The 15,078-nt window shown below is 45.0% G+C and overlaps 1 protein-coding gene across 19 annotated transcripts in view; it reads left to right on the top strand.

Annotated features, from left to right (window-relative positions):
* Positions 1 to 15,078, top strand: part of MBNL1 (muscleblind like splicing regulator 1) — a 180,978-nt gene that overhangs the window by 125,675 nt on the left and 40,225 nt on the right. For 15 of the 19 annotated variants that reach the window (XR_013393137.1, XR_013393136.1, XM_028731328.2 and 12 more), the window contains 2 exons: positions 9,653 to 9,823; positions 13,967 to 14,059. Coding sequence is in view for 17 of the 19 variants with exons in the window: in XM_028731323.2 (XP_028587156.1) it covers positions 9,653 to 9,823; positions 13,967 to 14,059 (264 nt within the window). In the remaining 2 variants the exon portion in view is untranslated. The remainder of the gene's footprint in view (positions 1 to 9,652; positions 9,824 to 13,966; positions 14,060 to 15,078) is intronic. The other 4 variants (XM_028731325.2, XM_028731326.2, XM_028731327.2 and 1 more) reach the window with 1 other exon arrangement.

Here is a 15,078-nt window from a genome sequence, read left to right as displayed (position 1 = left end):
GTTGGAATACACTTCAGAAAAATGTGAGGCATTATGTGTGAGATTCCTCTCCTTTTCTAATTGTGGACACCTTTGCTGGGTTGTCCCCGTTCTGTAAACAGAATGATTTATATATATTTTTTGTCTTGTATGGCAATTATGGCTGTGAAATAGAATCTCTACTGCCTTCCCTCCTGTCACCCTCCCTCCCATAGACACACTTTCTCTTGGAATACCCACCAGACCCCACCCTTACACAATTTTAAAACCCAGAACGAAACCGAGTTAAAACATTTATTTAGACAAGCACTTTGTTGCCGACGCTGCTTTTGCATGTGGGCGTTTTATTTATAGACCTGATTATATGATGTGTTCCGAAGTGCTGCTAATACATTTTTGCCGATTTGTTGCTGAAACACCTGGGGGCTTTCCAAACTGATGGGGAGTTGGTTAAGAAATAGGAGGAAAGCAAGTAAATGTATCTCCTGCACACATCGCCAGTACTTTTATTCACTGATACAGAGATGGGTATTATAGCTTTACAAGTGGTGACCATTTCAAATGGGGGTTCCTGTGTGCGTTGGCAGAGCAGACAATAAGCCGCTCCACACCCCTCATCCCCCCCCCTTTGCCCTCCTCCGGGTCCGAAAGGACCTGCGCATTAGCGGTCATGCACCAATGGGGCATGTGCAAAATGGTAGCTGCCTGAATCCGCCCAAAAATAGTGTCGTGTCTGAGGAGTTTAGCTGCTTAGATGAGTATACTGTTTGGAGCTACCTTTCCTCCACCTGGAGCCAGTACAAGAAGGCGACCTCTCCCATCACCCCTGACCATTGGGTCTTCTGGCTGAGTCTAATGGCAATTGCTACCCAAAGCCTCTGGAGGGGGAACCAGGTTGAGGAAGTCTGGTTTAGAATGGCATGCGCGGCAGATTCAGAACCTGGAAGCTACCTCCGTGTTTACTCTTTCCATGGCTCCCACGGCAGATCCCAGCATCTGTAGAGTTCAAGCCCTTTGAGCAGAACCCGTGGCCTGACGTAGAGATCCGGGGCAGTCTTTTCAGATCCTTTAGCACAGAAAAGTTATAATTGCAAAAGCATAGCAGAACCAGTATGAACGCAGGAGGGCTTTTGTTGCTGATGGTTCTTTTGATGGTTATATCTAAGTGTGGGAAAAGTAACAGGCCTCTCTAATTGATACTTTCCTTCCGCAAATATTGCACATCATGTGTTGTTTTTAATACTCTGGCTGCTGTTATCCAGTCATATGATTATGCCAGTCGATCTCTGTTGCTGCATAGTTTCCCCCAGTGTTTACCCTACCCTGTACTGCTCCTGAAATTGTATGTGTAATATTTTACATACTTGCCTACCTGCAGTATTCATGTATCGACAACAGGCTCCAATGACAATAACTGAAAATTGAAAGGTAGTAGTAACACAATAGTAAGATTCTTTCACAGGGGTGGACGTTGGTGGTAGGGATGTGGGATAAATTCGTTCAGTGCACATTTTTGCAGAACCTACTTAATTCACACAAGGAGCAAACTGAAATTCAGGTAGCCTCCAGAATTTCTCCCAATTTTGCACTGCGATATTGGGGGTAAGTGTGCACACAAGCACATAGATTAGCAAAAATAGTATACCAAATGGATTCCATTAAGTGAAAATGCTTGTAAAATTGCACAGATTGGGAGAAATTCACACAAATTTTCGTGTGTGTTTTTTTCTTCGTAGAAAAGTTTGCATACTGATGCCAAAATGGAGTGAACTAGGAAAAAAATGGGAGAAACTGAAATTGACAGATTGGTCCATTGTTCGTTGGTGGCAAATGCCCTCTGCCCAAGCTGTTGATGCTCCTGTGGCTGTTTCAACTTCTGCCCTTTCCATAGAGAACATGTTGCCACACTCACCTTAAGGTTTCTGTTACCTAGCAACCCAGGTTAAGGATGTACTAGCAGCCCCCCCCCCCGCATCTCCTCACCTGTGCAAGTGGACATTCTGCAGCTCCTGGCTTTTCCAAATGCAAATGTGGGGCTGATGGAGTCTCATGGGAGCGGGGGGAGCTTCGGTAGCAAATATCTTCTGCCCAGTCCTGTTGTTCTTAGGAGACCTAGAAAGCGTGTGCGTTTGTGGACCTAAAACTTGTATCTGGCACATTTAGCCACATTTTATAATGCAGAAAGGGCATATAAGTTCCAGGTAAAGTTAAATCACACTGATTTCATTGGGGGAGTTTGAATCACCTGAGGTCGAAAGAGAGAAATCAACAGTGCGCTTGGTCTGAAAGTGCTTAGCTTTGGGTAGGTTTTGCATTCGCTGGAGTAATTGTGGGGTTGTGCCCGAATTCTAGGAAAAAGCTCAAAACCGGTTAATGCATATTCTTCGGAAGGGTGTTACCCCCACCCCAACCTCCCTGTGAATTCCAAACACCATGAATCAGAAAGCTGCAAGGCTTGCTTTTTCAAGGCTCGTGCAAACTTTTCTGGCCTGAAGGTCCACTGTTGTCAGGTTCCTAAACTCCGTCCAGTTTATGTTGATATACCGCTTGACTCAGAGCACCCCCCGCCACACACACCCTGTCTCAGTGTGTGGTCTAAATAGCCACCCATTTCATATGTGCAAGATGCTCAGAAGAAGAAATCAATCTCCATACATAAAAGTGGAATGTGTCAAATTCTGCAAACCTCAGTTGATGACACACATACCTGGATTTCAACTGTTCGTTCATCAGCTACAATGCAGCTGTTACCTATGGTCAGGGATGGGGAACCTGCACCCCTCCAGTTGTTGCTGGACTCCCAACTTCTACCAGTTCCAGGCAGCCATGGTCCAATGGTCAGGAGTAAAGGGAGTTACATCCTAACAGCACCTGAAGAGCTGCAGGTTCCTCATCCTCACCAAGTAGCCCCTCCCCCTGGGGTCCATGCATAGAATCCAAACTTGCACATATGATTCACTCCTTTATGCCTGGAGAAGTGTCCTCAGATGGGCCTAGAGCGCCCTCCAGTGGTGGAAAACAAAAACATTGATGAAAGTTACTGTATTTTTCGCTCTATAACACGCACCCGACCATAACACGCACGTAGTTTTTAGAGGAGGAAAATCCGTAGGCATGCCACCCATAGGCATTCCCTCCATAACACAAACAGACATTTCCCCTTACTTTCTAGGAGGAAAAAAGTGAGTGTTATGGTGCAAAAAATACGGTACTCTTTCCCCCTATTTTTGTGTGATTTTCATTGTTGTTGTTGTTTAGTTGTGTCCGACTCTTCGTGACCCCATGGACCAGAGCATGCCAGGCACTCCTGTCTTCCACTGCCTTCCGCAGTTTGGTCAGACTCATGTCGGTAGCTTCGAGAACACTGTCCAACCATCTTGTCCTCTGTCGTCCCCTTCTCCTTGTGCCCTCCATCTTTCCCAACATCAGGGTCTTTTCCAGGGAGTCTTCTCTTCTCATGAGGTGGCCAAAGTATTGGAGCCTCAGCTTCAGGATCTGTCCTTCCAGTGAGCACTCAGGGCTGATTTCCTTAAGAATGGATAGGTTTGATCTTCTTGCAGCCCATGGGACTCTCAAGAGTCTCCTCCAGCACCATAATTCCAAGGCATCAATTCTTTGGCGATCAGCCTTCGTTATGGTCCAGCTCTCACTTCCATACATCACTACTGGGGAAACCATAGCTTTAACTATATGGACCTTTGTTGGCAAGGTGATGTTTCTGCTTTTTAAGATGCTGTCTAGGTTTGTCATCACTTTTCTCCCAAGAAGCAGGCATCTTTTAATTTCGTGACTGCTGTCACCATCTGCAGTGATCATGGAATGCTTTGAATCATCTAGTCCAACCCCCTGCAGTGCAGGAAAACACAGCTGACCCATACGGGGATCAAACTTACAACTTGGCACTGTCAACACTGCTCTCTAACCAGCTTTGCTATCAAGCAGTGCACTGATCCTCTGCGGTTGCACATAAAAGTTTCCACTTGGTTCTGTAACTCTGAGCATTCAGAGCTCCATAACTGCATGGAACTCTATATGTGTGCAGGCTAGCCCCCCTCACTCCATTACAGATGTGGATGCCAGAAGGAGGGGCTACTCATCATGGTATCACTTCTGGCTTGCGTCTTGGTGCTAACCATGAGTGCAGTGCCCTGATAGGGCTGTTGTATCTTATAGAAACAGAGAATCCAGCATCAGCGCCAGGTGTGGACTATCTTTCATCCAACCAACTTCTCTAATGAGTTTCATGCTGAAAGGAGATTATTTTAGTTTACCGGTCCAGACTGTATCCTATCTCCCTGGAATCAACTTGTATATTTGTTCCTGTCTTATTTAGATGATATATTTAGCTAATTAGGCCATTTTTTTTATTGCCACTGGAGGGACACTGCAGGAATCGCATAGATTTTGTGCCAAAGTGGATGAATTCTAGAGGAGATGCATTCTCTGCCAGAGATCTGCATTGATTTAAATAGGCTAACGGTACACATGGGGGATGGAAAATGGGCTTAAACACACACACGCACACTGACAACAAACCATCATGAGTGATTGTTAGTACGAGTGCATGAAAATGCATTAGGTTTAAAAGTGTGCATGTGTGAGTTGACCTGGCAAGGTAATTGTGTTTGGTCTCTTAGGGTCGTTTACATTAAATATATATTTCAGGGTTGCATAATGGCCCTGGTGATATATAAACTCGCCGGCGCTGAGGTGATTGGTTGTGTGATAACTTGGGGTCCTTCTCAGATGCCTCCTGCGAACCTCTCTCTGATCCTCCATCGTTCCCCTCCTGTCCCTGCTGCTTCTACGGTGCTCTTTTGCCGCCCAGTGAATTCACACATGTGAAGAAATTCATGGAGGGCTCTTAGTCTTTATGGCCGTGGAAGAACTTTCTGACGGCAAGAGCTGTTCAGCAGTGGAATGGACTCTCTCAGAAGGTGGCGGGCTGTTTCTTCACTGGAGGCTTTGAAGCAGATAATAGGTGGTCATCTGTCATGGATGCTTTAGTTGAGATTCCTGTATTTCAGAGGGTTGGACTAGATTACCCTTGAGATCTCTTCCAATTCTACAATTCTATGAATACTTTCAGGATCAGCTGTTGGTGAACCATATTGGGAGAGGACTATTGCACTTATATCCTGTGTGGGGACTTTTCAGACATCTGGTCAGCCACTGTGAAGAACAGGTTAGGAACATAGGAAACTGCCTTATATTGAACTAGAACACTGGCCAACTTAGGTCTAGGATGCTAGACTTGGTGGGTCTTTGGTGTAATCCAGGGCTCTTATGTTCTTAAGTTTCCTTAGCCTTGTTTATCTGACTCACTGTTTTCGAGCCTCTTGGGCTTGCTGATCAGAAGGTCCTTCAGCAGGTTCTTCTTATGGTTCCCAAAGTAGAGAAATGGCTACAGTAAATCCTTCTGTTGAAAAGTTAATTGCTTCATTCACCTGTTAATTCAGGTTTCCCATTTTGCACACACTAAGCCTGTTTAGCTCAACACTCCCCCCACACGCTACATAAAAGGTAAAGGTAAAGGGACCCCTGACCATTAGGTCCAGTCATGACCGACTCTGGGGTTGCGGCGCTCATCTCACTTTATTGGCCGAGGGAGCTGGCGTACAACTTCCGGGTCATTTGGCCAGCATGACTAAGCCGCTTCTGGCGAACCAGAGCAGCACACGGAAACGCCGTTTGCCTTCCCGCCTGAGCGGTACCTATTTATCTACTTGCACTTTGAGGTGCTTTCGAACTGCTAGGTTGGCAGGAGCAGGGACCGAGCAACGGGAGCTCACCCCATCGCGGGGATTCGAACCACCAACCTTCTGATCAGCAAGTCCTAGGCTCCGTGGTTTAACCCACAGTTCAACCATAAACAGAAAGTCTGCTTTTTTTTAAGTGCGGTGCCTATTGACTTCCCGCATTCTCTGCCTCAATATGCTGTGGCCATTCTGTATTTCTTCTACGATGTTAGATAAACCTCCTCCATATTTGACACATTTCACGGCCTTGGGTTGATCCAGACTGGGGTTTCCAATGTAATGGTGAGAATGTGTTTTGAAAGGCATATCGGCATAGTCAGTCGGTTTGATTGACTGTTCTACTGCTGCTGCTTAACCCCCAACAAGATCTCGAGAATTATGTAAAATCCCGTCATCAAACATACTGTGTTATGCAAATGCCAACTGGCTAGCTGCAGAAATGAGAGTCATGTGTGCTTGGCTGCTGAGAGCAGAGGCAGATGGGTTGAAATAAATCATATACACTGACACAAGAGAGCTTTGGGTTGGATCACTGGCAGACCTATAACAAGGAGAAGCTTTGTAGCTTTCTGTGCAAAAGTACAACATAAGGGCATGTTGTACTGCATTAATTTGTTCTTTTTAAGAAAAGGCGGTGGGGAGAGCAAAGCAAAGCTTGATGCAAGCAGCCCTTTGCTTAAATTAAGGTTCTGTTTTTCACTGCCACGGCTGCTTTTTGGATTGATTACTACGGAAAAGAAGGGAATTGGAACCTTTCAGATTAAGCCATTTGTTCTGCCAAGAAGAAATTTGTGCCTCTTTATATCTTTGTTTTTCGCGTGTCCCTGGGAGAATAGACTCTACCGTTATACATTTAACCGTGATCATTGGAAACATTAATTTTGTTGACTAATTGCTGTTTTTCAAGATGAGAGTGCGTCTGAAGGGGGCTTGTTTCAGGGACCAGATGTGCTCATTCAGCTCAGTCAATCCCCACAAGTCAAATAGGGACCTGAGCTCAGCCAATCTGCAGTGGCCTCGTCTGTGCCTGCCGTAGAAATGAGGGAGACCATGGGGCAGACAGGGGCAGAACTGTAACACTGAAGGGTGGTGTCAGTATGGAATAGGCGATGTTACATCACACATAATCAATATTTCCCCCCTGTGCATTCTTTCTCTCTCTCTCCTTTTACTGACTCATCCCAGCCCACTCTTCTGCTTGAATGGCAAAGGGTTTCGCGTTCCCGCCAAGGCCCCACAGAATTTATCTGTTTAAATTCTGTTGAAACTATGGCGTGAGGCCCACTTTAACCAGCCTCCTCCATGGAAGCCCTGGGCACAGAACTTTCATTTGTCCAGTGGGGCTGCCTCCCCTCAACCCCCCCCCCAAAAAAAACCCCTGCCCACTGAAATTGGCTCAGGAGTGGTATTCGAAGAACCCCCACAACAGTGTGTAGGTTATCATTCTACCTGGAAAGCTGGGATGCTTCCACTGGCAGAACAATGGGAAGAGTATGATGCTGAATTTCACCCACCACATGTGCACACACTTATATATGTCCATACATGTACATACTGATCATTGTCTCAGACCCCCCGTTATGATTCTGTGATACTCAAATGTCTCTGTGACCCCCCTTCACAGTTTGGGCAGTGAAGGACCAAATATATGCTTTTTTTAAAAGGTGATTGTCCACGCCCACTTTTGCACTCTGGCCACACCCATTTTGATGTGACAACCCCACCCCCCATCCCGGGTTCAGTATGGGTCAGTCAGGCCTCAGCCCATAGAAGCATAGAGGCCTTCAGGAGTGGGGACGTTTCTCTTCATTTTGCATTGGGCGGTATCTAGCGTGTGGTCTCCAGAAAATTATTGACAATTGTGACATGACATCTGCTTTAGACTACACTAACGTGAATTCTTATCTGGGACTGAGTCTTGTTGAATATTGTAGGGTTTGTAAAATTAAGAATGTTGTTTGTGCAGCCCACTGGGGAAGCAAGCCCCATGAGGTTCAATAATTCTTTGTGCAGGATTGGGCCATACAAACCGTTCTGCTCTGCTGTATTCTTAGAAAGGTCATAGAGAATAGGATCAGTGACATATAGAGTTACTAATCTGCAAGAAGATATAGTACAGGGATGATCTTGTTGCAATAAATGGAAGGTATGAAACTGACCATTAAATTTGACGGAAGGTTCTGTATACAATTCATTTTTATCGGTCATATGTTGCTCTATTTTCTCTGAAAGGTTTTCGGAATTGGAGGTGGGACTTGGACATTCTGTTCTAAGGCGTTGTTCTTAGCTGAATGAGAAGAATACTTTATTTTGTTAACGAAAGAAAGGCATTACCCAGAAGAGCAGTTAAATTTAAACCTGAAACTTGTGCTTGTGGGTAGGGGATTTTCTTTGGATGTGTCATGTTTAAACTCAAGAGAGTCAATGGCTAATTGCTGCTGCTAATATTACTCAAGGTTTCATCATTCTCTGCAGTGCCCTGGGCACCGTCCTTTTAACTCAGACAAAATCTGCACACGAACAACACGCAGTGCTATGCACCACTCAAAAATTTGGGTTGTTGTACTTCTCCTAGTTGTGCATGCTGAGGCCTTGTTGTGTATTGAGCTAATCTGTTAAAAGACAAGGGTATTGCCTAGGACTTAGCACAGGTATGGCCAGACTTGGCCTTCCACCTGTTTTGGGACTACAACTCCCATCATCCGTAGCTAACAGGACCGGTGGTCAGGGATGATGGGAATTGTAGTCCTACAACATCTGAAGGGCCATGTTTGGCCATGCCTAACTTAGAAGGAATCCAAATTTATTGGGATGCGGGTGGTGCTGTGGGTTAAACCACAGAGCCTAGGAATTGCCGATCAGAAGGTCAGCGGTTCAAATCCCCGCGATGGGGTGAGCTCCCATTGCTCGGTCCCTGCTCCCGCCTACCTAGCAGTTCGAAAGCACATCAAAGTGCAAGTAGATAAATAGGTAGCGCTCCGGCGGGAAGGTAAATGGCGTTTCCATGTGCTGCTCTGGTTCGCCAGAAGTGGCTTAGTCATGCTGGCCACATGACCCGGAAGCTGTACGCCAGCTCCCTCGGCCAATAAAGCGAGATGAGTGCTGCAACCCCAGAGTCGGTCACGACTGGACCTAATGGTCAGGGGTCCCTTTACCTTTACCTTTAAATTTGACATTACCTCAGTGTGCTTCAGAAGATGTTTTCTCCCTTACCTTTCCATGAAGTCTTGTCACCAGCATTATTAGGAAGTAGCTTTGAGAGGCAGGATACCAAATCAAAATTTTACTACGTCTGTACAAATATACCCATTTATTTAAGAAGGGCTTTGGCTGAGTGGTAGAAGCACATACTGTTTGTTTGGAATGTCCTAGGCATCTTCAGGATGCACCACAGTGGTGCAGCCTTAAATCATAATAGGAACGTGGTGATCTTCTCCTTCTTTTTAAACAGATTCATATCATCTAGTAGAAAATGATTCAACTGGACATCTGACACGATCTGCCCTCTTTCTCCCAGATGGTGGCGGTACATATAGCAAATACAATTGCTGGTTGTATGCCAATGTTAGGTTGTTTTCCATGGTGATGTTGACATCTGGGAAGTGTGCTCAGTTAGTTGTGGTATATTGCTGCTCTTTTATTTATTTTAAAAAAAGTGTGCTGGAAAGCAGCACTTTGAGGCAGAGGTGAGGAACCTCTGACCCTTCCTATGTCATCGGACTACTGCCTAAATCATCTCCGACCACTGGCCATGCTGGCTGAGGCTGACGTGGGTTGGAGTTCAAGAATGTCTGAAGGGCCCAAGGTTCCTCCAACTGTTTTTGTGCCTCAAAATAGTTCACCCAGAATAATTAAATGTATTAATCAATAGCAGACAAACCTAATTAGTCTTCTTCTCTTTTGCTGTGTTCCAGGGACGATGCTCAAGGGAGAATTGCAAATACCTTCACCCACCGCCACACTTAAAAACACAGTTGGAGATCAATGGACGCAATAACCTGATTCAGCAGAAGAACATGGCCATGCTGGCCCAGCAGATGCAACTAGCCAATGCCATGATGCCTGGTGCCCCGTTACAACCAGTGGTGAGCATCGTTTGGACCGTTCTTCTCTTGTGTCCCAGTGCACTGTCTGTGCTCTAGTCTTACTCTGCCAGTTACAGAAGCAGTCGTGTGTACTAAGTATAGGTTAAATTAGCTGATAGACGCAATCGCTCACCCAGACTTCAGGGTGGTGCATCTGCAATATGGAGAGCCAGGCTAGCCAAGCTGGTCCCATCCAGATACTACGAATGACAGCTTCCATCATCCCCAGCCAGCATGGCCAATGATCAGCGATGGTGGGAGCTGGTGTCCACAATATCTGGAAAGTTAACTGGGTGAGCTCAAAGACCTACCTTGCACACCTGTGGGCCCTGCCCACATGGTGTGATGTGTTTCTGGCACGTAGCTCCATGGGTTCATCAAAACTGAGCCCCTGAACTTCAAACAGATGTAGCTCCAAGCAGGTTCAACCTCAGTTACTCAAGATAACCCTCCCGGTGGTTTGCACAGAGGGAACAGAGGAACTAATTTGCCACACACCTGAAATACAGCATCTTTTGAGAAGATCCTAAACCTCTATAACTCCGCCACTGATTTTTCTCATGGCGGGATGCCGTGCTGTCTTGCTCTGCAAGCACGGGAACATGATAATAATAACAATAATTTTAATATTATTTCTATCCCGCCCATCTGGCTGGGTCTCCCCAGCCACTCTGGGCGGCTTCCAACAGAAGGTTAAAAATACATTAAAACATCAGTTATTAAGAACTTCCCTAAACAGAGCTGCCTTCAGATGTCTTCTAAATGTCAGTTGTTTATTTCCTTGACATCTGATGGGAGGGTGTTCCACAGGGTGGGCGCCACTGCCGAGAAGGCCCTCTGCCTGGTTCCCTGTAACTTCGGCGCTGGATCTCAGTGTCCGGGCAGAACAATGAGGGTGGAGACGCTCCTTCAGGTATACAGGACCGAGGCCAGGATCCACATGAGAAGCTGCCTCCTACTGAGTCAGACCACTGGCCCATGTCGCTTAGTGCTGTCTACACTAATTGGCAGTGGCTGTCCAGGAGATGCCAAAAGATTGAACCTGGGACCTTCTGCATTGAAAGTAGATGATCTGACACTGAGCTACAGCACTTGCCCAGGCAGAAGAAGAGGTAGAGAGCATACCTACCAGCTAACCACCATAGTGCCATATTGTACATCTTGGGCTTTGAACATCAATTAACAAGGGCAGAGGCCACAGTTGGAGGGTCAGTATTGCAATTTGCAGCCCCGATGCTTGTCAAGGGGCAACTTCTCAAGCGACAGGTTCTAATCCATAGCGCTACCTCTTCCTTTGGGAAGAGGGTATTTGGGGAGGGTGAGTCCCCAATTTCCTGTTTCATTTCAGTCCCATACGCTGATGTCAGCTCATAATCTTCTCTTTGGTTGGCTGGTGTGACTTAGAGATCGTAAGTTTTAACAGCTCCACCTTGAAAATGCTTTCAAGCCCACTGAGCTTTAGGAAGCCTGCAGTGCTCTGCACATTTACCGCTGTGCACAGTGCAATTTACTTCTGAATAAACATGTATGAGATTGAGCTATCAGGCATTGGGGGAAAAAGGGTAGAAAATAACTATCTGAAGCTCTCACCCACAAACCAGTTTCAGTTTAAGTACCCTCAATTTATCTGATTTGTGGGCGAAGCGATAAATGCTTCATGTTTTCCAGCACTGAATGCTCACAAACAGGCAGCAGTGCAGTCAACTTAAGAGACAAATTTGAAAGCCTGGTTTTAGTCCTCTGTGTTTAATAATAATAATAATAATAATAATAATAATAATAAGTAGTGCAGGATCAACAAATTAGCTGGGGCAGGACCAGTAAATTGAATAATGGTTTCCTTAAACTGATAATAAAGGGAACCTGACAGAAATCTGCACTGTGACTGCAGCACAGTCTGATTGATAATAAAATGGACCATGTTTGGTTTTGCCTAATTTTGCCAACATGTGCACAGCCTAAAAATAGTGTTGTCTGTAAAGAGAGTGTTTAGTTAACTAAAGGTTGTAATTGACTGGAGATCATCTCATCGTGGTGTTTCTGTAGTGAGATTCCCACACACCGCAAAATTTGAATGTACAAAGTTACCTTATGCAGATGTAGATCTTTGGTCCACCTGGTCCAAAACTGCCCTGTTTTGACTGGCAGGCTCTCTCCAAGGTCTTGGGAAGTGGTTTCTCCTAGCCCTCCTACCCAAGAGAGGAGATGTGGGGGGTTGTCACTGGAGCAGCCCAAATGTGCTCTGCCGCTCAGCCCACAAGTCCACCTCCGTATTGTTTACATTGCTAGGCCAACCCCAACCTCTCTCACCACCAAAGGAACACAAGTGAACAACACAAACAACGCTGACACCAAACTCTACATACATTAAACATAATAGAAACACCACCACCCGACCCCACCCCCATCCATCTTCCCTCTCTCCACCCCCCTTTCTTTTTACTTTTTTTTCCTTCTCTCCCTAATGCCTCAACAAATGAAACGGATTTGTAAAAATGTTACATGGGGAAAAAATACGAGGCATTACACTTACTTCTGTAAAACAAGAAAACCCTTAATAAAATATTTAAAAAAACAACAACAACAGAGAACAGGATTGAAAAGCCTCCTCAGCCCATCATATAAAGAAAACTGGAAATCTGGATAGGACATGTTGTCATATATAAAACTGCTTAATGTAGAATCACTACCAAAGCTACCCTAATGACAACCATAACATTATTTTGAAGTTTAAAAGTATCATTGGATACTGAGCATAGGACTACTGCTGGGTGGATGGATGTTACCTTGCAGTATTACAGTGGTACCTCTAGTTACAAACTTAATCCGTTCTGGAGGTCCGTTCTTAACCTGAAACCGTTCTTAACTAGAGGCGTGCTTTCGCTAATGGGGCCTCTTGCTGCCGCTGCGCTGCCAGCACATGAATTCTGTTCACATCCTGGGGCAAAGTTCTCAACTCGAGGTAACTCTTCCAGGTTAGCAGAGTTTGTAACCTGAAGCGTTTGTAACTCAAGGTACCATTGTAATTTTATTTCATAAAATATATATATTGCTTGGTTGCAAACAACAACACCCCAGGGTGGTTTACAAAAAAATCCAAGCAAAATGCACAACAGTATTGTAAAACTTGGTAATGATTCCTCGTCCAAAGCTCCTGCATAACTTTGTCTTACATTTCTGCTAAAATTCTTACAGGCATAAAGCATTGATGGTAGATTATTCCAGGGGAGGACGAGCTGTACTCCTCCAGGTGTTGTTGGAGTCCAGCTTCCATTGTGGAGTTTTGCCACAACATTTGGGATCTACTTCCGCTGGACATCTGGAGGATCGCAGACTGCCCTTCCCTGGATAATGCAAATTGCTGCAAAATGCATTAAAAAAAAAAAAAAAAAAGGGAGGGGGGTCCCGGGGAGCAGGCTAAGGCCACTTCCAAGCTGCTGCTGTTTTGCAAGAGCGATTCAAGAGCCTAATGCAATTACAGTGGATTTGTGCAATTAAAGTGGATTTGGTGTTCTAGCGCTACAAACCCACTTATCAAAAAACAAGCAAAAGAAACCTGACTTTTTGAAATCAGGAAAGTGGTGAGAACCATTGCTTACTTATAACCCTCCCTGCAAACAAATCAGAGCAAATGCTCAGCAAACAGGTCATCTGGAAATGACCCCGGAATCGCATGCAAGCTGCTTGCAAGGTGCAAGTGTATGTAAGCAAATACACACTTTTCAGCGGCTGACGTCACTTGACTATGAAACGTCAGATCTAGGCAGTCATGAAAAAGCAACCGGGGTGCTTTTAAAGTACAGAGAAAAGATTAGCAACCTATAGAAAGCAGGGCTGAGTCCTACCCTCCCACAGTTCTTTTTCTCTGTTCCCATGGTTTGTATTGACTTGCATAACTGCTAATCCAAATAAAAAGGTCTGCACAATATTTTCCTTTTCATCGGAGCATTTTAAGTAACCTTTGATTTATACCTGCGTTCAAGGAATGATACTATTGTTTTATTGCACAGTTATAACTTTCCGTCACTTTTTAGATCTAAAGTGTCAGTCATTTATCTTTACTATTTTACCAAATATGGCTGTTGATGACTTAGTTTAATTGTTTTAATTAGTTAACTCGATACTGTTATTATTTTTTCATAGAACCATATGCCTCAGACATTCCAAAAAAGAGGGGGGGAGGGATCTCCATATTTCATCGACACTGATTCCATTTATCAATACCAAACACTAAAGGTGAGAAAATATTATGATTTTGGGTTTTCTTTCTGCTTTGTGAGGGTTTTCTTGCCGATTAGAATGTTAGTTGCTCATATTGATGGGTTTAATGTGCGTTCATATCGTGACGAAGAGCCAGCATTTTTAGCTATGATGATTGATTTGTCTTAGCCAACAATAAGGACAGTGGGGTGGGGTCGCCTTTGATATAATGCTCAGAGTTGCCCAGGATCTGGTTAGAAAGCGGTGTTCCTGAAATTTAATCTATATGAAAATTGCTTAGAAAGTTCAACATGCGAAAATTTCAGAAGAAGGAATACCCCAGAATGAAGAGATCGGTTGAAAGGGCAGAGTCTGGAGAGTCAGATTGAGCCTTAGCAGATGCCAATGTGGTTGAACAGCAGAGTAAAAAACAACAACAGTACAATGCCAACCAAGAGGAGGAAATTAGACAGCACCTTGAAACACAAATGCAGAATACAGGGAAAGATAATGACAGAATTTGGGAAGCAAAGTCCTTAAAGGCCAAGCCCTGAACATTTATTTAAAATCTATCAGTGGGAGAAAGGAGGTGTGGCCTTTAGGTGGCAAAAGCACTGAAAATGGACAGAAGGCAAAGTCTTCGATGCAGAGAGAGGCTGGTTTAAATTCCCCCACTTGCTGCATTAACAGGGCTGTTGAGAGGGAAGCTGGCTTTCTGTTCGCAAAGTCCCTGTTTCAGCAAGGGGGTGTTGTTTTAATACCAGTCTCCCTGCATCTGTGTTAGACTGCAAAGCTTCAGCTCCATTCAGTCGGGACTCCGTGCCCTGGCGTGAAAGCAGCAAGACGGCAGTCAGGGCCTCAGAGCCAGTCGCAGCTCCTGCGACATGTCAGTTGCTGCTTTTCACTTATGAGATTTGATGAGCCGAACTATTTCTGTCTCAACCGAGATGAATGGAGGGGAGGCAGAAAAAACAAAGGCTTCTCCCGGAAATCTTGAGGATTGGAGGTGGGCAGGTGGGGAGCTCCAGGTGTCCTATGCTGGCTGGCTGGGTGTT

The sequence above is a fragment of the Podarcis muralis genome, chromosome 6 (assembly GCF_964188315.1).
Source record: "Podarcis muralis chromosome 6, rPodMur119.hap1.1, whole genome shotgun sequence".
In the NCBI taxonomy this organism is placed as follows: domain Eukaryota; kingdom Metazoa; phylum Chordata; class Lepidosauria; order Squamata; family Lacertidae; genus Podarcis; species Podarcis muralis.
Note: the sequence above shows the minus strand (reverse complement) of the source record. Positions and strands in the feature narration are given on the sequence as shown.